Source organism: Saccopteryx leptura, chromosome 4 (assembly GCF_036850995.1).
Source record: "Saccopteryx leptura isolate mSacLep1 chromosome 4, mSacLep1_pri_phased_curated, whole genome shotgun sequence".
NCBI lineage: Eukaryota > Metazoa > Chordata > Mammalia > Chiroptera > Emballonuridae > Saccopteryx > Saccopteryx leptura.
This window is the reverse complement of record NC_089506.1, coordinates 126,136,122-126,160,677: the sequence shown is the minus strand read 5'-3', so window position 1 is coordinate 126,160,677 and position 24,556 is coordinate 126,136,122. Positions and strand designations below refer to the sequence as shown.

Here is a 24,556-nt window from a genome sequence, read left to right as displayed (position 1 = left end):
TGCTTTTCTTTTTTTGTTTGTTTGTTTGTTTTTTTACAGAGACAGAAAGAGAGTCAGAGAGAGGGATAGATAGGGACAGACAGGAACGGAGAGAGATGAGAAGCATCAATCATTAGTTTTTCGTTGTGACACTTTAGTTGTTCATTGATTGCTTTCTCATATGTGCCTTGACTGTGGGCCTTCAGCAGACCGAGTAACCCCTTGCTCGAGCCAGCGACCTTGGGTCCAAGCTAGTGAGCTTTGCTCAAACCAGATGAGCCCATGCTCAAGCTGGCGACCTCGGGGTCTCGAACCTGGGTCCTTCTGCATCCCAGTCCAATGATCTATCCACTGCACCACCGCTTGGTCAGGCTGATGCTTTTTATTTTTTAAAAGATCAAGTTCAAAGTTTCCCAAAGTCCATTTTCTTCAGCCCCAGACCCACTTTCTCTGAGGCCTGTGCAGCCCTGCTGCTGCACACCCACCTCAGCCTGTTGTCTGGATGTCTGGCCTCCATCTTTTTAGATCCTCTTTTCAGTGGATGAGAGATTCCAAGGACAGTTTTTGTTCAGTATTTCTGTGATATTGCTGTGGTCACTTTAAAAAAAATTTTTTTTCTTTATTTATTGATTTTAGAGAGAGTGACAGGGAGAGAGAGACAGGAACATAGATCTGTTTTTGCATGTGCCCTGACCAGGAATCAAACCAGCAACCTCTGTGTTTTGGGATGATGCTCTAACCAACAGAACTTTCTGGCCAGGACTGCTCTGGTCACTTTTGTTCCCTTACTGGTGGTTGGTTTGCAGTGATATGATTATCCTGTATCTTGGTGAGAGGTTGTATGGATATTTGTCCTACTGGCCCCCTCTCCTGGGCCATTGTGTTCCACGTGTGTCAGCGTGAGTCTGGTGGTGACGTCCCACCAGGTCGTCATTAGCTCTCTGTGGCATCTGAGCTGCCGATTTCTACTTCAGACATTTTACTTTTCGTTTCTTTTCTCATTATGTGCAGGGCTCCTTTGACCTCAATGTATTTCTAGGAGCTACTTAAAGTGTTCTGCTAAGTCCATCCCTTTGTTTCTGGTGCGCGTCTAGGCTGAGAAGCCTGGTCTCCTGTCTGTCTCCTTTGCAAGAGGGCACCCCTGCCTGGACAAGTGTTGACCTCTGTGTCTCCATTTTTGCCTTCTCGTGTGAACACTGAGGCAGCCATGCTGAGCTGCTGACTCCACGTCATCGCCCCCTTGATCTTTGAGCCTCTTGTGTATTCCTTCTCTATTGCCCAGTGACAGACCTCCACAGACTTAGTAGTGTCTTGAATGAGCACCCATTTATTTTCTGGGTTCTGTGGTCAGGAGTCCAGGCATGGCTCAGAGGGTCCCTATTCAGGGCATGGCCAGGCTACACTCTGCTCTGAGGCTCAGCCTCCCCTTCCCAGTGGAACTCCACTTCCATAACCGAGGGACCCACTCAGATGCGTTGAGTGGGCTCTCTTTGCTTGACTTCCTGCAAGCTGATCCTTCTCTTCCTTGAGTTTGATCGCATCTCATGGGCTAGGTTTTCTGTCCTGGTCGGTCCCTGGCTGGAGCTCACATCTATGCCTGAGCCCGTCCGAGGTACGTTTCTCCTCCTGTCCACTGTACAGAATCACCTCTTGTCCACAGGCACACACAGGTGGGTGTCAGTGTGCATGCAGACACGTGGACCAGAGGAGGCTCCATGGCACCGCATCTCACCAGCATCACACCTTCGCTCTCAGGCCTGAGGGCCCTGAAGAAACATTAATGTTTGTGGTTTTACATCCCCATAGGTACCAGCGGCAGCTTTCTCTGGCAGTGGAGAGGGAGCAGAACCTAGAGCATGACAAGGTGCAGCTGAACCTGGACTGGCAGCGGCGCTGTGACAGCCTCGAGAGGGAATACTACCGGAAGTCTGAGGAGCTGATTCAGGGTCTGACCATGGCCAGAGAGCAGGTATGTGCTCCCAGGGTTCCCACCACATGGCTGTACAGTGCTGTGGAGGCTGGGTTTGGGCTCTGAGCACCCATTACCCTTTAATTTGGAAACACTGGTCCTGGCTGGATAGTTCAGTTGGTTGGAGCATCATCCCAAAGCACAAAGGTTGCTGGTTTGATCCTCAGTGAGGGCACATGCAGGAACAGATTGATGTTCCTGTTTCTCTCTCCCTCTTCCTCTCTTGCTGAAATCAATAATAATAAAAAATATTGGAGTCTTGGCCGGTTGGCTCAGCGGTAGAGCGTTGGCCTGGCGTGCGGGGGACCCGGGTTCGATTCCTGGCCAGGGCACATAGGAGAAGCGCCCATTTGCTTCTCCACCCCCCCCCCCTTCCGTCCTCTCTGTCTCTCTCTTCCCCTCCCACAGCCAAGGCTCCATTGGAGCAAAGATGGCCTGGGCGCTGGGGATGGCTCCTTGGCCTCTGCCTCAGGCGCTAGAGTGGCTCTGGTCTAGGCAGAGCGACGCCCCGGAGGGGCAGAGCATCGCCCCCTGGTGGGCAGAGCGTCGCCCCTGGTGGGCGTTCCGGGTGGATCCCGGTCGGGCGCATGTGGGAGTCTGTCTGACTGTCTCTCCCTGTTTCCAGCTTCAGAAAAAAATATATATATATATTGGAAACACTGATCCTCATGAAGCAATTTGACTTGTAACAAAAAAAATCGTCATGATTAAATGTGGCCCCACTCTACCCATGACTTACACAGTGTTTTAGTCACAGTTTCTCCAACTGACCGTGCTGAACTGTTCCCACATCTGCGTGCAGCAGGTTGGGGCAGCTGAGGTGGCAGGGATGGGAGAAAAGGCTGCACCCAGAGCCCCAGTGCCCACCTGGCATTGCAGGGACACCCTGATTGCTGCATGCCTCTCATAGCATTTCCGCTTGCATGTCTCTGTCTGCCTCTGAGGCAGGGGTGGGGAGCTGGCATTGACACAAGGCTGGCACTGCCCCCTTGTAATCCTCCTCAGGTGAACCAAGTCCCACATTTTCCCCAGGTTGCTGCCAAGCTCCAAGAGACAGAGCGGAAGCTGTGTGACCAGGAGGTGGTGCTGAAAGCCATAACCCTGGAGAGAGACCAGGCCCTGCAGGCACTGAAGACCTACAGGCCCATCCCTGAACAAGAGGTACAGGTCAGTGCACCCACAGCATCTCTGTGCCAGTGGTGGAGCAGTCACTGAGCCGTAGTGGCTGCTCTGCTTTCTGTGCTCAAGTCTGGTTGTCTGCTGTGTGTTTATACTCACTAGACTTGTCCCCACAGTGGAGCTGCTTCAGTCCCATCTTGTCCATTCAGTCCTCTGTTTTAGATGATGGATTCTCGTCTCTGCAGATGCACATGGTTCTTTTTTTTTTTTTTTTTTCATTTTTCCGAAGCTGGAAATAGGGAGGCAGTCAGACAGACTCCCACATGCGCCCGACCGGGATCCACCCGGCACGCCCACCAGGGGGCGATGCTCTGCCCCTCTGGGGCGTTGCTCTGTTGCATCCAGAGCCACTCTAGCGCCTGAGGCAGAGGCCACAGAGCCATCCTCAGCGCCCGGGCCATCTTTGCTCCAATGGAGCCTCGGCTGCAGGAGGGGAAGAGAGAGACAGGAAGGAGAGGGGGAGGGGTGGGGAAGCAGATGGGCGCTTCTCCTGTGTACCCTGGCCGGGAATCGAACCCGGGACTCCTGCACGCCAGGCCAACGCTCTACCACTGAGCCAACCGGCTAGGGCCCACATGGTTCTTTTTAAATGTCTTCCATGTCTCTTATTTTTATGTTCTTGTTTTTCTTTAAAATCTTGGGCCTATATATAGTGACGATACTTTAAAGGTGTTTCCCTGGGTCACCTGGGCCTCAGAACTTAGCTGTTCTCTGCAGCTCAGTTCTATTTCATGTTGCACATTGTTTCTCTGCTCATCCATTGCTGGGCAGTGGAGTGTCCCGTAGTTCGGCTGTCAGCGATGCTGTGTGAATGCGGCACACATGCTCTGTGTGAACACGTCTCCAGTTCAGTTCTTGTGGCACAGACTTGGGAATGGGGTTGTGGGTTGGGCGACAGTCTGGTTTAAAGACTCCCCAGACTTTCACAGTAGCTGCATGCACTCACCTTTCATGGCGCATGGCTCTGATCTGCGCCTCCTCTCTAGCCTGGTGCTGCTTGTTGTTTTATCATAGGCACCTGGTGTGGCTAATGACTTTTTGACTAAAATAGAAGGGTCCTCAAATTTTTCAATAAAAGTTACCTATGCCTGACCAGGTGGTAGTGCAGTGGATAGAGCGTTGGCCTGGGATGCTAAGGACCCAGGTTCAAAACCCCACGGTCACCATCTTGAGTGTAGGCTCAGCAAATTGAGCGTAAGATCATAGACATCTCAAGGTCATGGCTTGAGCAAGGAGTCACTGGCTCGGCTTGAGCCTCCCAGTCAAGGCACATATGAGAAAGCAATCAATGAATAACTAAGGTGCTGTAACTATGAGTTGATGCTTCTCATCTTTCTCCTTTCCTTTCTGTCCCTGTCTGTCCCTCTCTCTCTTTCTCTCCTCCCTAGCTTAAAAAAAAAATACCCATGAAAAACAGTCTTGCCTTGTGAAACCTAGAAGAAAAATACATTTTTCATTACTTCTGTCAATTTAGAAAGGAAGGTCATTGCATGATTTCATCTGAGGACAGATGAGGGGGTACAGGGGAGTGGGGCCACAGGGCAAGACAATGCGGAGAGAGCATGGCTTCAGGCCAGCAGGGGCATTGGTTTTCCTTTACAGCTGTAATGACGGAGAAGGTGGATGTTACAACTCCCACCTCCTAGAACCAAAGTGGATTACAACTTAACTTAGGAACAATCATCTTGAAAAACCAACTTTGGACTAAACTAAGAGGAATCTATAACCAAGCATCAGCGAAGAAACCACACTGAGCTGGTAGGAAGGGTGGAGACACGGAAAGGGCTGCCCTGCTTTGAGGAGTGAGAGGTGGCGCAGAGGGTCTCTCACAGTGGGGTGGGTTACCCGGAGAGTTGTGGGTCCTCAGCCCCAGGACAAAAACCCCAGCCCAGAGCCTCAGAGGAGGTGCACAGAAGTATTTAGTTGAAACAAGAGCCGGGTTGCTGTTTGCGAGAGGGAGACAGAACTCTCAGACCCAGGCTCCATCTTAAAGGGCCTGTGCAGAAAACCTCATTCACAGCCACTTACCTGGGGCTCTGGTAGTGGGGAGCACTGAGAGGACTGAAGTTGTGAGAGGAGAGGACTAGAGTAGCGAGAGGAGAGTGTAGTCTCGGGGGCACAGGAAGAGACTGGGGGACAGCCACCCTGACCCCTGTACTGGGTCACTCTCCAAACCTAAATGACCATTTTTCCTGGGAGAACCAAGTCAGCAAAGGGAAGCAATTACCCCACCCACCAGAGGCTCTCCTGCTCCAGTCAGTGCAGAGAGACACTTAGAAGGAAGGGGCACATCGGGGACACAGGTTTTGAGTGCTGAGGTCTGGGCTACACCACCTGACCAAACTGCTGAGTACCCTCTGAAGGGAGGGAGGGCTCGGCCTGCACTGCAGAGGGGGGTGGAGCCCGGAGAGGTGTCTCATGTTCCTGCAGAGGCAGAGCCTAGCGGCTGGTGAGGGGCGGAGCCTGGAGAGGCATCCAGTGTGCCAGTGGGGGGGCGGAGCCTGGCAAGGCGTCCTGCATGCCCACAGGGCTGCCCGAGCTGCAGCCCACAAGCCTGTGTGCCCGGCAGTGCCAGTGCCTGAAGAGGCAGCGGCGTGGGGTCCGGTGGAAAGACCATACCTCGGGAATAGAGAGGCCACACACACTGGCCAAGAGTAGATAAAAGTACAGCTGATATTTACAAGAGCATCAGGGCCCAGCAGAGGCAGCCACAAATTCTAGATCGCCTATAGTTCCAAGAACGTTGCTAAGGGCCAGTCATAAGCAGTGACCCCCACTAGTCTGTGCCAGGTTCTAGCCAAGGAGGTCCAGGGCTGGTACATCCAGCGGCCAGACACGGAGAGCATCAGCTCAGGACCTAACAACCCTAGTTAGAGTGGCATCTTAGAGAAAGGCTCCTCACACCTGACCCAACTAAGGCATAGAGAATGCTGACACAAATAGCAAAAAGAGAAGTAGTAGCAGACAAGTAGCCCACAGCAGATTACAAACAACAGCTGAGGCCAACCCAAGAAGATCTAGAAACAACACAACTGAAAGCTGAAGGCAGACACAACCAACCCTATACTCAGCTAACTACACAAACAGCACATCCAAAGGAGCAGTCTATACAGAGACAAAATGAGAAGACAGAGAAGTGCAATTCAAATGAATCAACAAGAGAAATCCCCAGAAAAAGAACTGAATGAGATGGAAATAACCAAGATACTGGATGCAGAGTTTAGAATAATGATTTTTAGGATGCTCAAGGATCTTAGAGCAACAAGAGATGGACATAATGAGCACCTAAACAAAGAGATAGCAAGCATTAAAAAGGACATTGGAATCATAAAAAAGAATCAGAAATGACACACAATATCAGAAATGAAGACTACACTAGAAGGAATTAAAATCAGGCTGGATGAAGCAGAAGTTCGAATCAGTGATTTAGAGCAGTGATTTTCAACCTTTGTTTCTCACACACTCATAAACTAATTACTAAAGAAAAAGGGGCCCTGACCTCTTCTTCTTTAGTAACTAATTTATTTGTGCCATGAGATGAAAATGGTTGTATTTAGTCAGGGGCACTGACCTTAGTAATTAGTGTGTGTTTGTGCCATGAAAAAAAAAAAGGTTGAAAATCACTGATTTAGAGGACAAGATAAACAAAAGCACGGAAGCAGAACAGCAAAAAGAAAAGAGGGTCAAAAAGTCTGAGGAAAGTCTAAGAGAGCTCTGTGACAACATGAAGAGAAACAACATCAGCATAATAGGGATTCCTGAAGGAGAAGAGAAAAACCAAGGGATAGAGAACCTGATTGAAGAAATCATAGCTGAAAACTTCCCTAAATTGATGAAGGAAAAAGTCACACAAGTTCAAGAAGCACAGAGAATCCCATTAAAGAGGAATCGAAAGAGACCTACACCAAGACACATCATAATTAAAATACCAAAGCTAAGAGATAAAGAAAGAATACTAAAAGCTGCAAGAGAAAAACAATCACCTACAAAGGAGCCCCTATAAGGATGACATCCAACTTTTCAACAGAAACACTTGAGGCCAGAAGGGAATGGTAAGAAATATTCAAAGTAATGCAGAGCAAGAGCCTACAACCAAAACTTCTTTATCCAGCAAGGCTATCATTTAAAATTGAAGGAGAAATAAAAAGCTTCCCAGACCAAAAAAAAAAAAAGAAGAAGAAGAAAATAACTCAAAGAATTCATTACAGCCAAACCAATGCGGCAAGAAATGTTAAAGGGCCTGTTGTAAACAGAACAAAGGGGGAAAAATCTAGTAAAAGAGAAATGTAGATTTAAATCATAAAATGGCAATAAACAACTACATATCAATGATAACCTTAAATGTAAATGGATTAAATGCTCCAATCAAAAGACATAGGGTAGCTGAATGGATAAGAAAACAGGACCTGTACATATGCTGTCTACAAGACACCCACCTCAAAACAAAAGATACACATTAACTGAAAGTAAAGGGTTGGAAAAAAAATATTTCATGCAAATGGAAATGAAAAAAAAAAAAAGCTAGGGTAGCAATACTTACATCTGACAAAAGAGACGTTAAAACAAAGGCTATAGTAAGGGATAAAGAAGGTCACATCATAATGATAAAGGGAGCAATCCAACAGGAAAATATAACCATTATAAATATCTATGTGCCTAACCTGACCAGGCAGAGGCGCAGTGGATAGAGCATCAGACTGGGATGTGGAGGACCCAGGTTCAAAACCCCGAGGTCACCAGCTTGAGTGCAGGCTCATCTGGTTTGAGCAAAGCTCACCAGCTTGGACCCAAGGTCGCTGGCTCAAGCAAGGGGTTACTCAGTCTGCTGAAGGCCCACGGTCAAGGCACATATGAGAAAGCAATCAGTGAACAACTAAGGTGTCGCAACAAAAAACTAATGATTGATGGTTCTCATCTCTTTCCATTCCTGTCTGTCTGTCCCTATCCATTCCTCTCTCTGACTCTCTCTCTGTCTCTGTAAAAAAAAAAAAAATCTGGCCCTGGCCGGTTGGCTCAGTGGTAGAGCGTCGGCCTGGTGTGCGGGAGTCCCGGGTTCGATTCCTGGCCAGGGCACACAGGAAAAGCGCCCATCTGCTTCTCTACCCCTCCCCCTCTCCTTCCTCTCTGTCTCTTTCTTCCCCTCCCGCAGCCAAGGCTCCATTGGAGCAGTTTGCCCGGGCACTGAGGAAGGCTCTGTGGCCTCTGCCTCAGGCACTAGAATGGCTCTGATTGTGGCAGAGCGACGCCCCAAGATGGGCAGAGCATCGCCCCCTGGTGGGTGTGCTGGGTGGATCCCGGTCGGGCACATGCGGGAGTTTGTCTGACTGCCTCCCCGTTTCCAACTTCAGAAAAGGAAAAAAAAAATTTTTTTAAAAATCTGTGCGCCTAATATAGGAGCACCCAAATATATAAAGTAGATTTTGATGACATAAAGGGCGAGATCAACAGCAATACTATAATAGTAGGTGGTTTCAGTACCCCACTAACATCAATGAATAGATCCTCAAGAAAGAAAATTAACAAAGAAACAGCAGCCTTAAGGGACACACTAGATCAACTGGATTTAATAGATATTTTCAGAACCTTTTACCCTAAAGCAGCAGAATATACATTCTTTTCAAGTGCTCATGGTACATTCTCTAGGATAGACCACATGTTAGGACACAAAACGAGTCTGAATAAGTTTAAGAAGATTGAAATCATATCAAGCATCTTCTCTGATCACAATGGCGTGAAACTAGAAATCAACTGCAATAGAAAAACTGAAAAACATTCAAACACTTGGAAACTAAATAGCATGTTATTAAGTAACGAATGGGTTAACAATGAGATCAAGGAAGAAATAAAAAATTTCCTTGAAACAAATGAAAATGAACATACAACAACTCAAATTTTATGGGACACAGCAAAAGCAGTCCTGAGAGAGAAGTTTATAGCATTACAGGCATACCTTAAGAAGCAAGAAAAAGCTCAAATTAACAACTTAACCCTGCATCTAAAAGAACTAGAAAAAGAACAGCAAATAAAGCCCTGAGGAAGTAGAAGGAAGAAAATAATAAAGATCAGAGCAGAAATAAATGACATAGAGGCTAAAGAAACAATATAGAAGAAAAATGAAACCAAGAGCTGGTTCTTTGAAAAGGTAGACAAGATTGATGAACCTTTAACCAGACTCACCAAGAAATAAAGAGAGCCTGACCAGGCGGTGGCGCAGTGGATAGAGCGTCGCACTGGGATGCCAACGACCCAGGTTCGAGACCCTGAGGTCACCAGCTTGAGCACGGGCTCATCTGGCTTGAGCAAAAAGCTCACCAGCTTGGACCCAAGGTCGCTGGCTCGAGCAAGGAGTTACTTGGTCTGCTGAAGGCCCACGGTCAAGGCACATATGAGAAAGCAATCAATGAACAACTAAGGTGTTGCAATGAAAAACTAATGATTGATGCTTTTCATCTCTCTCCGTTCCTGTCTGTCTGTCCCTATCTATCCCTCTCTCTGACTCTCTTTCTGTCCCTGTAAAAAAAAAAAAGAGAGAGAGAGAGAGAGGACGGACTCAAATAAATAAAATTAGAAATGAGAATGGAGAAATAACTGACACAGCAGAAATACAAAGGATTGTAAGAAAATACGATGAAGACCTGTATGCCAAAAATTAGACAACCTAAGTCAAATGGACAAATTCCTTGAAACATATAATCTTTGAAAAAACAATCTGGAAGAATCAGAAAACTTAAACAGACCAATTACAACAAATGAGATTGAAACAGTTATCAAAAACTCCAAACAAACAAAACCCCTGGGCCAGATGGCTTCACAGGCAAATTCTACCAAATATTCAAAGAAGAACTAACTCCTATCCTTCTCAAGCTATTTCAAAAAATTCAAGAGGAGGGAAGACTTCCTAGCTCCTTTTATGAAGCGAGCATAATTCTGATTCCAAAACCAGGCAAAGACAACACAAAGAAAGAAAACTATAAGCCAATATCCCTGATGAATTTAAATGCTAAAATTCTCAACAAAATATTAGCAAACCGGATCCAGCAATACATGAAAAAAATCATACATCATGATCAAGTGGGATTTATTCTGGGAAGACAAGGCTGGTACAGTATTTGTAAATCAATGTGATTCATCATACAAACAAAAGGAAGGAGAAAAATCATATGATAATATCAATAGATGCAGAAAAAGCATCTCATAAAATCCAGTACCCATTCATGATCAAAACTCCCAGCAAAGTGGGAACATACCTCAACATGATAAAGGCCATCTATGACAAACCCACAGCCAACATCATACTCAATGGGCAAAAATTAAAAGCAATCCCTTTAAGATCAGGAACAAGGCAGGGGTGCCTACTTTCACCACTCTTATTCAACATAGTTCTGGAAGTGCTAGCCACAGCAATCAGACAAGAAGAAGAAATAAAAGGCATCCAAATTGGAAAAGAAGAAGTAAAACTATCATTATTTGATGATGATATGATATTGTACATAGAAAATCCTAAAGTCTCAGTCAAAAAACTACTAGACCTGATAAATGAATTCAGCAAGGTGGCAGGATATAAAATTACTATTCAGAAATCAGAGGCATTTTCATATACCAACAGTGAACTGTCTGAAAGAGAAATTAAGAAAACAATCCCTTTCACTATTGCAACAAAAAGAATAAAGTAGGAGTAAATTTAAGGAAGTTAAAGACTTGTACTCGGAAAATTATAAAGCATTGATAAAAGAAATCAAGGAAGATATAAACAAGTGGAAGCATATACCGTGTACGTGGATAGGAAGAATAAACATCATTGAAATGTCTATATTACCCAAAGCAATTTATAAATTCAATGCAATCCCTGTTAAAATACCAATGACATACTTACTTCAAAGATATAGAACAAATATTCCAAAAATTTATATGGATCCAAAAAAGAACACTAATAGCCTCAGCAATCTTGAAAAAGAAGACTGAAGTGGGTGGTATCACACTTCCTGATACCAAGTTATACTACAAGGCCATTGTACTCAAAACAGCTTGGTACTGGCATAAGAACAGGCATATAGCTCATTGGAACAGAACAGAGAACCCAGAAATAGAACCACACCCTTATGGATAATTGATATTTGACAAAGGAGGTAAGAGCATACAATGGAGTAAAGACAGCCTCTTTAACAAATGGTGTTGGGAAAATTGGACAGCTACCTGCAAAAAAATGGAACTAGACCACCAACTTACACCAGTCACAAAAATAAACTCATAATGGATAAAAGACTTATTTTTTTAACATTTATTGTTTTTATTTTTATTCTTTTTACAGAGACAAAGAGTCAGAGAGAGGGAATGATAGGGACAGACAGACAGGAACAGAGAGAGATGAGATGCATCAATCATCAGTTTTTCGTTGCGACACTTTAGTTGTTCATTGACTGCCCTCTCACATGTGCCTTGACCGCGGGCCTTCAGCAGACCGAGTAACCCCTTGCTGGAGCCAGCAACCTTGGGTCCAAGCTGGTGAACTTTTGCTCAAACCAGATGAGCCTGCGCTCATGCTGGTGACCTCTGGGTCTCAAACCTGGGTCCTCCGCATCCCAGTCCGACGCTCTATCCACCGCTCTATCCACTGGTCAGGCATGGATAAAGATGTAAGTCGTGAAACCATAATCATCTTAGAAGAAAACATAGGCAGTAAGCTCTCCAATATCTCTCGCAGCAATATATATATTTGCTGATGTATCTCCCCGGGCAAGTGAAATAAAGGACAGGATAAACAAATGGGACTATATCAAACTAAAAAGCTTCTGCACAGCTAAAGACAATATGAACAAAATAAAAAGACAAACCACACAATGGGAGAACATATTTGACAATACGACTGATAAGGGGTTAATAACTAAAATTTATAAAGAACTTGTAAAACTCAACACCAGGAAGAGAAACAATCCAATCAAAAAATGGGCAAAAGAAATGAATTGACACTTCTCCAAAGAGGACATACAGATGGCCAATAGGCAGATGAAAAAATGTTCAACATCACTAATCATTAGAGAAATGCAAATTAAAACCACAAGTGAGATACCACCTCACAGCAGTCAGAATGGCACTCATTAACAAAACAACACATAATAAGTGCTGGTGAGGATGTGGAGAAAAGGGAACCCTCCTGCACTGCTGGTGGGAATGCAGACTGGTGCAGCCACTGTGAAAAACAGTATAGAGATTCCTCAAAAAATTAAAAATGGACTGCCTTTTGACCCAGCCATCCCACTTTTAGGAATATATCCTAAGAATACCAAATCACTGATTCAAAAGAAGAAATGCACCCCTATGTTTATTGCAGCATTGTTTACAATAGCCAAGACCTGGAAACAGCCCAAGTGTCCGTCAGTGTACGAGTGGATTAAAAAGCCATGGTACCTATACACAATGGAATACTATGTGGCCATGAAAAAGGGAATCTTACTTTTGCAACAACATGAATGGACCTGGAAACTATTATGCTAAGTGAAATAAGCCAGGCAGAGAAAGAAAAATATCGTATGACCTTACTCATTTGAGGAATCCAGTGAACAATGTGAACTGAGGAACGAAATAGAGGCAGAGGCAGGAATAAAGGGACCAGAGGGAAAGAGGTCAGAGGGAAAGGGGATGAGAGGATGGGATCAGGGAAGGGAAAGAGATTGGTGAAATTATATATATCATACATAACAGCGTTATAGAGAGTTGGAAAGCAAATCTTGGAGAGAAGTGGGGAGGTCATTGGGGGGGAGAGGGGCAAGGGGGATGTTGAGGGAAACATGGGGGTGGGGGGGATGTACTTGGTGGGACACTTGAACCTATGTAAACACAATAAATTAAAATGAATTAAAAAAAAGTTACCCATGAAAAACAGCCTCACCTTGTGAAACCTAGAAGAAAAATACATTTTTCATACTTCTGTTAATTCAGAAAGGAAGGTCATTGCATGATTTCATCTGAGGACAGATGAAGGGGTGCAGGGGAGTGGGGCCACAGGGCAAGACGATGCAGGGACAGCATGGCTTCAGGCCAGCAGAGGTGTTGGTTTTCCTTTGCAGCTGTAATCATTTTCTTTCTTTGTTTTTGTTTGTTTGTTTAAATGAGAGGAGGGGAGATAATGAGGCAAACTCCCACATGCACCTGACAATGGGGATCCACCCAGCAACCCCTTCTGAGGTGGATGCTCGAATACTGAGCCATTTTTAGCGCCTGTGGCTGATGCGCTCCAAGGAAGCCATCCTCAGCACCTGGGGCCACACACGAACCAATAGAGCCACTGTCTGTGGGAGGTGAAGAAGGAGAAAAGGGGGAGAGGCAGTGGGGGAGAAGCAGATGGTCACTTATGTGTGGCCTGACCAAGAATCAAACCTGAGACATCCACATTCCAGGCTGATGCTCTATCCCAGTGTTTCCCAACCTTTTTTGTGCCATGCCCCACCTTAACCTTTCTAAAATTTTTATGTCCCCCACTATGTAACATACATAATTTTTAACAAAAAATTGATTTGTTCACTTAATAAACATAAATGATAGGTTCTAGGAAGAAATCACTATGAAATTGTTAACAAAACACAGTAAGTAAAATTTCAAAACATATAATGAAAAACAGAAATTTAAATTCCAAATAATTTTAATACAGATTTTTCTATATTAATTTATTATTTTAATTTAGTGTGATCCTTGCGCTTGATGCTTGCTGCACAGAGATTTTATATTAGGTTCCAATTTGGTTAGCTTTAGTCTCAAGTCTCCACGTTGTGTTATATCCAGCCGATTTCTTTTTTTTACCAGTAAATCATTTACAACACTAAATCCACATTCAGCTAAAAATGAAGATGGAAACGGTAGCAATAGTTTTCTTGCACATTTGGGTATTTGATTTCTGTTTCCTCACAAAGCCATGCCATCGCTCCTTTGATATTAAATAAAGCTTTAACTGACTCATCATTTTGCAATTCTGCGAGTTCTTCTTGATACTGCATATTTGATATATCAGACAAATCCACTAACATTGGCTGCATCATCCATGTTGGGAAATCAATTTGTTTTAAATCAGAAAATCTTTCTTTTAAATCAGCCGATAGAATATTCAAATGATTGACAATAACAAGTAAAGAGGTATCAGTTACTTCACATTTTTGGAGCCAATGAAACTGTTTAAAGTTTTTGTTGTTAATATGTTTCTGACATAACTCAATATTGGTAATGAAACCAAATATCTTTGCTTTTGCATCGACAAGAGTTTTATTTGTTCCTTGAAGTTGCTTATTTAATATATTTAGTTTTTCAAAGATATCGGCTAAATAACTCACAAATGCTTTACCATCTATTGTTAATAGATACATCATTTCAGGTTTGTCGCTTAAAAAATCACTAAGAGTATCAAACAGTTCCATAAATCTTTTCAAACAGTTTCCTTTAGATAGCCATCTTACTTCAGTATGAAGTAAAAGTCTCACATGGTCTTCATTTTGTTCTTCACAAAATAGCTTGAAAAGACGCTCACATTTGGCACTAGCTTTAATAGCATTAACACACTTTATTACTGTATGTAATACTTCATTCAGAACAGGCGAGATGTTTTTAGCTACCAAGTTTTCCCTATGAATAACACAATGCACAAGAATCATTTCTGGATTCGCATCTTTCATCAATTTTAAGCAGCCATTTTTCTTGCCCATCATATTGGGAGCACCATCTGCAGCACAAGATGTTATATATTTTTCATTGGTATATCATTGACATCTAAGTAGTTTTTTAGCTTATTATATATATATCTTTGGAGGTAGTGGTGCTTTCTCATCTTTTACAGAACAACATTTCTTCAGCAAAATGTCCTTTATCAATATATCTTACGTAAGTTATCAATACTGCCTCACTGTCTCTCAAAGTTGATTCATCCATTTGCAAGGAGAATTTTCTTGTTTTCAGCTTTTCAATAAGTTGTTTTTCAATATCCTCACTCATTTCGTCTATTCTTCTGCTAACAGAATTGTTACTGAGTGGCATAGCTTTTACATCTTTGTCATCATTTTCAAGAACCGTTTTAAGAAGTGCTGATATTGATGGTTTTATTAAATTCTCTCCTATAGTGTGATTTTCTCCAGTTTTAGCAATGAATAAAGAAATTTGATAACTAGCCTCAAGAACACGATTATTAGTTGAAGTATGAGCAGTAAATAGAGACTTTAATGTTGTTCTTTTTTCAAAATTTTTCTTTAAAGTTTTAAAGTAACTCAAATCTGAATTAATATGAGCACTATGTTTCGCCTTCAAATGCGCCTCAAGACAACCTCGTTTCATTGATTCGTTGGTCAAGCATTGCTGGCATAAAAGACAAAAAGAAATCCGCTCATCGTGAACAGCGGGTATGAACCCAAATTTTAAATATTCCTCTGAATATTGACGAGTTTTTTTCTTGCTTGCACCACTCATTTTACTATGGGCTATAAGAAATAAAAATAAGATCAAGGCTCTGGCCGGTTGGCTCAGTGGTAGAACGTCGGCCTGGCATGCAGAAGTCCCGGGTTTAATTCCCGGCCAGGGCACATAGGAGAAGTGCCCATTTGCTTCTCCAACACCCCCTCCTTCCTCTCTGTCTCTCTCTTCCCCTCCCGCAGCAGAGGCTCCATTGGAGCAAGGATGGCCCGGGCTCTGGGGACGGCTCCTTGGCCTCTGCCCCGGGTGCTAGAGTGGCTCTGGTCGCGGCAGAGCGACGCCCCGGAGGGGCAGAGCATCGCCTCCTGGTGGGCAGAGCGTCGCCCCTGGTGGGCGTGCCGGGTGGATCCCGGTCGGGCGCATGCGGGAGTCTGTCTGACTGTCTCTCCCCGTTTCCAGCTTCAGAAAAATACAAAAAAAATAATAATAATAAGATCAATTAAAAACTAATATTAAAATATGTGTTAAAATATATTCAATATGACATAGAGTAAACGTATACTAAAAATTCATATTTATTTAAATGTATATAACACATTTACTACACTACCACCGCAAATCAAAAGGTATCTATATTTTTTCCACTTGACAAAATTTTCTGGAAAGTTATGCTTCTAAAATTAAAATTGTCGTGCATGCACTATTATAGCCCCAATAATATTTATAAAATATTAGTGCTTTCTAGCCCCGATGCAAGAAGTACTTAATAAAGAGTTTAATATTGATAAAAATAAAATCAAATACTTACCAATTATATCTATACAATATATATATATGTATATTTATTAAATCAACGAGCTTTTACAACAGTTTTGACTGACACTGATTTCAAATTAACACCAACTGAATGATGTGAAACACTACAGAAGTTGCGATGGGCCAATTAGGTGAGAATAACTGCGTTGTTTAGCGAGTTTTTAAAACGTCAGGGGTTCCCCGCAGCAGACGGCACGCTCCGTGGTGAACCCAGGACGAAGTTTACTGGACGACGCCAATCACCCAGTTGATATTTTGGTCTCGTCAAACGAAATTATACTTAATAATTATTTACCGCAATTATTTAAGAATTGCATTTTTTGTTAAATTTGGCACCGATATCTAGCATTGCATTTAAATGGCCCGGGGCGAAAGAGTTAAAGTTGTGTCGAGTCCATTTTCAAATTGCCCCCCTTAACTATCAAATTGCCCCCCTGTGGGGCGTGGGCCCCACGTTGGGAAACACCGCTATCCACTGAACCACTGGCCAGGGCCCACTTTCTTTCTTTTTGTTGCACTCAGCAGACATTGCTAAGGCATCAGGAAGGAGAAGTGAGTGGGAGTTTTCCATCTGAGGAGATCCAGCAGCTACAGGAGCAGAATGCAAGCCTGCGAAACTGTGTCACCCAGATGAGGAGAGAGATGGAAGCATTGAGCGAGCAGGTTCTCCCTCCTGCCTCTCAGGGAGCAGACACTGCACCTGCATGCCAGCTAGATGCGAAGGCAGCAGACACTGCCCCAGGTGAGTGATGGGACCAGAGCCAGCCTCCCCTGGGTCCAAAACAGGTTTCACCGGGACTCTTAGAACGAACATTCTTCATGAGTTACTTCAGAGTGTGGCAGCTGCTTTCCTTCAAGGGCGGGGTCTGTGTCAGTGCTGTAAATAGTAAAGGGGGAGGAAAAGGAAGACACTAGCCACACTTAAAGCCAGAGTGAGACTGCTAGAGGCTGGGTTAGCAGGCACCTCCTGTACAGGGGCAGCATGTGGCTGGCAGTCTCCAGCCAGTTCTTGGGAGTGCGCCTGTCGAGCAAAGGCAGGCACCTGCCAGCAGGTTCAGAGTAGTGCACTGGGCGGCTGTGGGTGTGCAGACACCAGGCTGCCCAGCTGCTGCATGCTCCAGATGTAATGCTGTGTCTGATGAAAGTTCACAGGGTTGTGGAGGTGACAGTGTGTTCTCCTGATTGCTGCACCCTCCCTGACACTGCACTTGTGATCAGGTGCCGAAGAATTGCAAAAATTGTTAATATTAGTATTTTAAAAGGAAGAGTCACGCCCTCTTACCCCTCCTTTCTGAAAAGAAAAAAAACCCAGAGAAAGAGATTAAAGGGGCAAAAATTAGTAACTAATCATAGTTTAACTAACGTTCTCTGGAAGGACTAAGGCCACTTGTTAGACAGCAAAGAAGATAAAAGTTATCTGAAAACTTCCTCTTCCCCTTCCTTAAGATCCTTTAGGGGACAATGTTTACATATCTTAATTAAGAATTCCTACACTACCTGACCAGGCAGTGGCACAGTGGATAGAGCATAGGACTAGGACGCGGAGGACCCAAGTTCGAGACCCTGAGGTCGCCAGCTTGAGTGCGGGCTCATCTGGTTTGAGCAAAGCTCACCAGTTTGGACCCAAGGTCGCTGGCTCGAGCAAGGGGTCACTCGGTCTGCTGAAGGCCCACAGTCAAGGTACATATGAGAAAGCAATCAATGAACAACTAAGGTGTCGCAACGAAAAACTGATGATTGATGCTTCTCATCTCTCTCTGTTCCTGTCTGTCTGTCCCTATCTGTCCCTCTCTCTGACTCTTTCTCTGTCCCTGTAAAAAAAAAAAAAAAAAAAAGAATTCCTACACTGATTCTAACTCTTCCTCCCCTCCTGAAGTCCTGAGAGTGATGTAAACCTCCAGACCAGGGGTAGTCAACCTTTTTATACCTACCGCCCACTTATTTTTTTTTTTCTCTTTTTTTCTTTTCTGTATTTTTCTGAAGCTGGAAACGGGGAGAGACAGCCAGACAGACTCCCGCATGCGCCCGACCGGGATCCACCCGGCACGCCCACCAGGGGCGATGCTCTGTCCCTCCCGGGCGTCGCTCTGCCGCGACCAGAACCACTCTAGCGCCTGGGGCAGAGGCCAAGGAGCCATCCCCAGCGCCCGGGCCATCTCTGCTCCAATGGAGCCTTGGCTGCAGGAGGGGAAGAGAGAGACAGAGAGGAAGGAGGGGGTGGGTGGAGAAGCAAATGGGCGCTGGAAAGCCAGTGGCCACGGCCAGGGCCACCATCAAAGCAGCCCAGCTCATGCAGGTTCACATTGGATTCAGACAGTCGGTAAAGAAACAACGGAGCCAAGAACTGATGGGCTGTCATCTTTAATCTTAGCTTTCACCCGGTGGGCAAGTAAAAACACACACTGGGCTCCAAAACCCACTCATATTCAGTGCTCACAAAGCCACTGACTTATCCGAGTTTCCTAGAATCAAAGGTTTCTAGCTCACCAACCTTATTCTCCTCAGTTCTCCATCTCCTTCCTTATCCCAGATACAAACTCTGCACAAACTGGCATCTCACTCAGCACTCCGCCATCTTGGCTGCTTCTCCTGGCCACATGGCCTCTTTCTGCTCTCTGCTCTGCTCCCTCTGCTCTCTTATGCTAATCATCTCAGGAACCAAGAGAGCAAGCTCTCATGTAGTCTACCCCCATTTTATATTGTAGCTTCACAACCTCTAATCCAATATACAAAATAGGGAAGTCTCTAATTCAGTCACTTCTCTGAGGCATGATTGGATTGTACCACCCCACATCAAAAGGGGTGGGAAAGGCTTAATCCCAAAACCAAGCCCCAGGCTACAAGGATTCTCAACACGCATTAATATCACCTGGGCGATGGCCTTACGTGGGCAGCGCTATATTTAACAAAGTGAGCATAATATACTCTATCTGCCCAACAATCCACCCCATGCTCACTTTACTACCCACAATTTACATCACCGGCATCCCTATGCAATGAAATTAGGCACACTACACAAATTACAACAGCACAAATCATACAGTTTCAACAATCACAAAGGTACACTTCACCAGTCTCTGAGCACTTTGCCCAAAGCGCAAAATGTCCTTGGCCTATGGGAAAAGCTTCCCGGGGCAGGGGAGTGCTTCCAGCAAAGCCACCCCCCACCCCCATCAGGGTATTTCACATTGTCCAAAATCCATAATCCGGAAGTCCATCCAACAAAGGAGCCAATGCCCACTCCGGTCGTAGTCCAGGAAATCAGTCCACGCACATAGGGCGTCAGCCACCCCCCTCATTCCTGCCTCCTCTTACACTGTCCCAAAGAGGAGCACATGGCAATGGCAGTCAGCATTTCCATCTTGGCTCTGAAGAGCATGATAACGTCCATCCTATGTCCCCAAAATCGCAGACCCACCAGGAGCATAGTAAGAACTCCTTGCTTCTGGGCTCTCACCTTCTGGAGACTGCGGATCACAACTCCAGTCCGATTCTCCTCATCCTCCAAAGAGGAACTGGAAACATCAGCTCCTGCTGCTGAGCTCGAACCCCGGGCCGCTGCCGCCCTCTGCTCCGCAGACCTTGCAGCTCCAGACCTGGCCTCAGCTTCAGCCTCAGCCCCGGCCTCAGCTTCAGCCTCAGCCTCAGCCCCTGCCTCCCGCCGCTGCTGACTCTCCACAACATTCAGGGCAATCTGCAACTCACGAACCTGTGAATCCTCCTCCAGTAGCTGCTCCATTTCCAGGCGAATCTCGCAAACCTGGTCGGCCTCCTCCTCCAGCACTTCCTCCAGCTCCAGGGTCAGCATCGGTTTCTCCTGCGTTTGCTCCAGCTCCTTCCACTGCTTGGTTTGCAGGTCCCAGGCAGCCTCTTCCACAGAGCTCATGGTTTCCTCACGCATGGCTGTAAAAGTCAGCCAGCCTATGGTCCCCAAAAGGACAGCCATGGGGAACCATAACACCAGCCAGTCCTCTACTCCACCACTCAAAGATGGTAGTGGCTCCTTGCCGATCTGTATCGAATCCTGCCACAGACTACGCCAAATGTAAAGCCAGTGGCCACGGCCAGGGCCACCATCAAAGCAGCCTAGCTCATGCAGGTTCACATTGGATTCGGACAGTCGGTAAAGAAACAACGGAGCCAAGAACTGATGGGCTGTCATCTTTAATCCTAGCTTGCACCTGGCGGGCAAGTAAAAACACACACTGGGTTCCAAAACCCTCTCACATTCAGTGCTCACAAAGCCACTGACTTATCCGAGTTTCCTAGAATCAAAGGTTTCTAGCTCACCAGCCTTATTCTCCTCAGTTCCCCATCTCCTTCCTTATCCCAGATACAAACTCTGCACAAACTGGCATCTCACTTAGCACTCCGCCATCTTGGCTGCTTCTCCTGGCCACATGGCCTCTTTCTGCTCTCTGCTCTGCTCCCTCTGCTCTCTCATGCTAATCATCTCAGGAACCAAGAGAGCAAGCTCTCATGTAGTCTACCCCCATTTTATATTGTAGCTTCACAACCTCTAATCCAATATACAAAATAGGGAAGTCTCTAATACAGTCACTTCTCTGAGGCATGATTGGATTGTACCACCCCACATCAAAAGGGGTGGGAAAGGCTTAATCCCAAAACCAAGCCCCAGGCTACAAGGATTCTCAACACGCATTAATATCACCTGGGCGATGGCCTTACGTGGGCAGCGCTATATTTAACAAAGTGAGCATAATATACTCTTATCTGCCCAACAGGCGCCTCTCCTATGTGCCCTGGCCGGGAATCGAACCCCGGTCCCCCGCACGCCAGGCCGACACTCTACCGCTGAGCCAGCCGGCCAGGGCCCCGCCCACTTTTGTATCTCTGTTAGTAGTAAAATTTTCTAACCGCCCACCTGTTCCACAGTAATGATGATTTATAAAATAGAGAAGTATATATACTTAACTGGCAGGGGAAATACCATGATCACGAAGGTGGTTTTCCCAGGGCGAGGCTTATCCATTGCACTCCGGATGTGCTGACCCCTGCGATTTCCCCAAATGTGGGAAACTCGACTGCATAATTTGTGGTAGTGGGGGACTGCGTTCGCACTCTCCCCTGAAGAAAAAATAAAAAAATAAAAAAAAAAGTAGGGAAGTAACTTTACTTTATAAAATTTATAAAGCAGAGTTACAGCAAGTTAACGCATATAATAATAATTACTTACCAAGTACTTTATGTCAGATTTTCACTGTTTGGCATAAATCTTTATAAAACAACTTACTATAGTTAAATCTATCTTTTTATTTATACTTTGGTTGCTCTGCTACCGCCCACCATGAAAGCTGGAACACCCACTAGTGGGCAGTAGGGACCAGGTTGACTACCCCTGCTCTAGACAAAGGGATCACGAGCCCACTCCCCTTGCTTGAAAGCCCTGCACTCTGTAACGTTTTATATGCTTTCTAATAACCATCCCTTCTGAAATTCTTTATATGTATAAAACTTATAAACTAAAGCTAGCCCCAACACTTTTAGCAAAGGTAATTTCAGTAAGCTTTTCTCCTTACCCTAAGCTAAAACTTTTCACTGTTGTGGTAACAAAGATAAATGTAAAACCCTGGAAGATTTGGGAATGTCTCTGATATGTAAAACAACATTTACCCTACTGTGTTGGTATGTAAAACATGTATCACTACTGTGTTATCTTCTAGTCTTTTTTTTTTAAAGGACTTTATTAATTTTTTAGAGAGAGAGAGAGGGAAAGAGGAAGAGAGAGCGAGAGAGAGAGAAGGGGGAGGAGCAGGAAGCATCAACTCCCATATGTGCCTTGACCAGGCAAGCCCAGGGTTTCGAACCGGCAACCTCAGTGTTCCAGGTCGACACTTTATCCACTGCGACACCACAGGTCAGGCCTTATCTTGTAGTCTTAATGTGTAGGAATGTTTTTCCTTTTAATAGATCCTATAGATAAATGTTGTAAGCTTATCAGTAAATGACTTTTGTACCATGCTCCCCCTCCTTTTCCCCCCAACCAGAATGTGATCATGTCTATACAACCAACCTCAGGACTATAATCAAGGCTGCACGATTTGGGTTAGCTATACCCCGTGTAAGTCATATGTAGACAGCTTATTAATAAATCTCCTCCTAAAATTTCTTCTGTATCCTGCCTTGGTGTCTCTACGTAACTCGCAGATTAAAGTACACTACGTTATAACACACTCTGTAGCCAAAGGGAAGGTGGCACTCAGGTTCTGGGACACTGGGTGGGGATGGGGTGGGGTGGGGGGCCAGAGACGTGAGCAGATTCCAGCTGGTTGAGCCTCTGCTTAGGGGATGCTGGACGACTGAGAGTGTTTGTGCCTACACATGCACACATTTACAGAGTGGGTTGTTATTTATTTATTTTTTTTGGCAGATTATGTTCTGGCCCTTGAAGCAGAAATATGGACTCTTAAGTGTAAATTTAAAACACTGGAGGAGCAGCTAGGAGATGTGGGGCCTTCAAAGATGCCCTTGTCTCACACCGATGACCAGCCCAGTGTCCACTCCAAAATAGAAGCCCCTGGTAGGTGGCATGTGTCATGGGCTTTGTCCCAGGAACACTGTCTTTGTTCTAAACTAAAATGGTAACCCCCCAGGCAGTCCATCAAGTGCAGAGCGGAGCTCGGAACTCCCATTCCCAGCACCAGGGCTGGCACTGTTCCGATTCCTCTCTTGTGTTCCGTTTTCCTCCTCCGTGCAGGGGACTTATGTGGCAGATGCTCTCATCTGGCTTCTTCCCACCCATCTGTGTTTGGTGTGCACACCTGCCAGTCCCCCACCAACACCCATGAGAGCCGTACTTAGTGTCACTGCTCTGGGGGCCACAGGACATGCTGTTGTGGTTAAAATTGGCAGTGTTCCCACCCTGGCCAGTTGGCTCAGTGGTAGAGCGTTGGCCTGGCGTGCAGAAGTCCTGGGTTTGATTCCCAGCCAGGGCACACAGGAGAAGTGCCCATTTGCTTCTCCACCCCTCCCTCTCTCCTTCCTCTCTGTCTCTCTCTTCCCCTCCCGCAGCCGAGGCTCCATTGGAGCAAAGATGGCCCGGGCGCTGGGGATGGCTCCTTGGCCTCTGCCCCAGGCGCTAGAGTGGCTCTGGTCACAACAGAGCGACGACCCGGAGGGGCAGAGCATCGCCCCCTGGTGGGCAGAGCATCGCCCCTGGTGGGCGTGCCGGGTGGATCCGGGTTGGGCGCATGCAGGAGTCTGTCTGACTGTCTCTCCCCGTTTCCAGCTTCAGAAAAATATAAAAAATTGACAGTGTTCCCTTTATCATGAGCTGAGCCTTATTTTCTGTGATCTGCAGGAGGTGTGCTGCTCAGGCTGCCATAACAGCTACATTGGCTGGGGCTCACGAGCATTTACTCCTTTACTGGGACCTGTTGGTGAATGAAGGTTGTAATTTTTTTTTTTTAATTTTTCCATTGACTGGGGGGGGGAGGGATGGGGAGAGAGAAACATCTTTTCCTTTTTTTTTTTTTTTTTTGCGAGAGAGACAGAGAGAGGGACAGACAGGGACAGGCAGACAGGAAGGGAGAGAGATGAGAGGCATCAGTTCTTCGTTGCAGCTCCTTAGTTGTTCATTGATTGCTTTCTCATATGTGCCTTGACTAAGGAGCTCCAGCAGAGCGAGTGACCCCTTACTGAAGCCAGTGACCTTGGGCTTTAAGCCAGCAACCTTTGGGCTCAAGCCAGTGACCATGGGGTCATGTCTGTGATCCCGTGCTGAAGCCAGTGACCCCATGTCAAGCTGGTGAGCACACGCTTAAGCCAGGTGAGCCTGCGTTCGAGCCAGTGACCTTGGGGTTTCAAACCTGGTCCTCTGCATCTCAAGCCGATGCCCAGTCCACTGTGCCACAACCTGGTCAGGTTTTATTTTATTTTATTTTATTTTCATTAAGTGAGCGGAAGGGAGATAGACTCCTGCATACACCCCAACCAGGATCCACCCAGCCAGTCCCCTACTGGGTGATACACTGCCTATCTGGGGCTGCTACTCTGTTGCTTGGCAACTGAGCTATTTTAGCACCTGAGGCGAGGCCATGGAGCCATCCTCAGCTCCGGGGGCCAACTTGCTCAAACCATTTGTGCCATGGCTGTGGGAGGAGAAGAAAGTGGGGGGGGGGGATGGAAAAGTAGATGGTTGCTTCTCCTGTGTGCCCTGACCAGGAATTGAACCTGGGACATCCACACACTGGGCTAATGTTCTACTGC

The 24,556-nt window shown here is 45.6% G+C and overlaps 1 protein-coding gene and 1 non-coding gene across 3 annotated transcripts in view; both read left to right on the top strand.

Annotated features, from left to right (window-relative positions):
* The window catches only part of CCDC57 (coiled-coil domain containing 57), a 139,121-nt gene that overhangs the window by 24,415 nt on the left and 90,150 nt on the right, over positions 1 to 24,556 (top strand). Inside the window, exons 10-13 of one of the 2 annotated variants that reach the window (XM_066381624.1) lie at positions 1,786 to 1,948; positions 2,981 to 3,115; positions 16,853 to 17,069; positions 22,719 to 22,868. In XM_066381624.1, the coding sequence (XP_066237721.1) occupies positions 1,786 to 1,948; positions 2,981 to 3,115; positions 16,853 to 17,069; positions 22,719 to 22,868 (665 nt within the window). Of the gene's footprint in view, positions 1 to 1,785; positions 1,949 to 2,980; positions 3,116 to 16,849; positions 17,070 to 22,718; positions 22,869 to 24,556 lie in introns of both variants that reach the window. The other variant, XM_066381625.1, reaches the window with a different exon arrangement.
* On the top strand, positions 21,255 to 21,418 carry LOC136404498 (U1 spliceosomal RNA). The gene has a single exon (XR_010751266.1). It is a non-coding gene; the product is annotated as a U1 spliceosomal RNA (small nuclear RNA).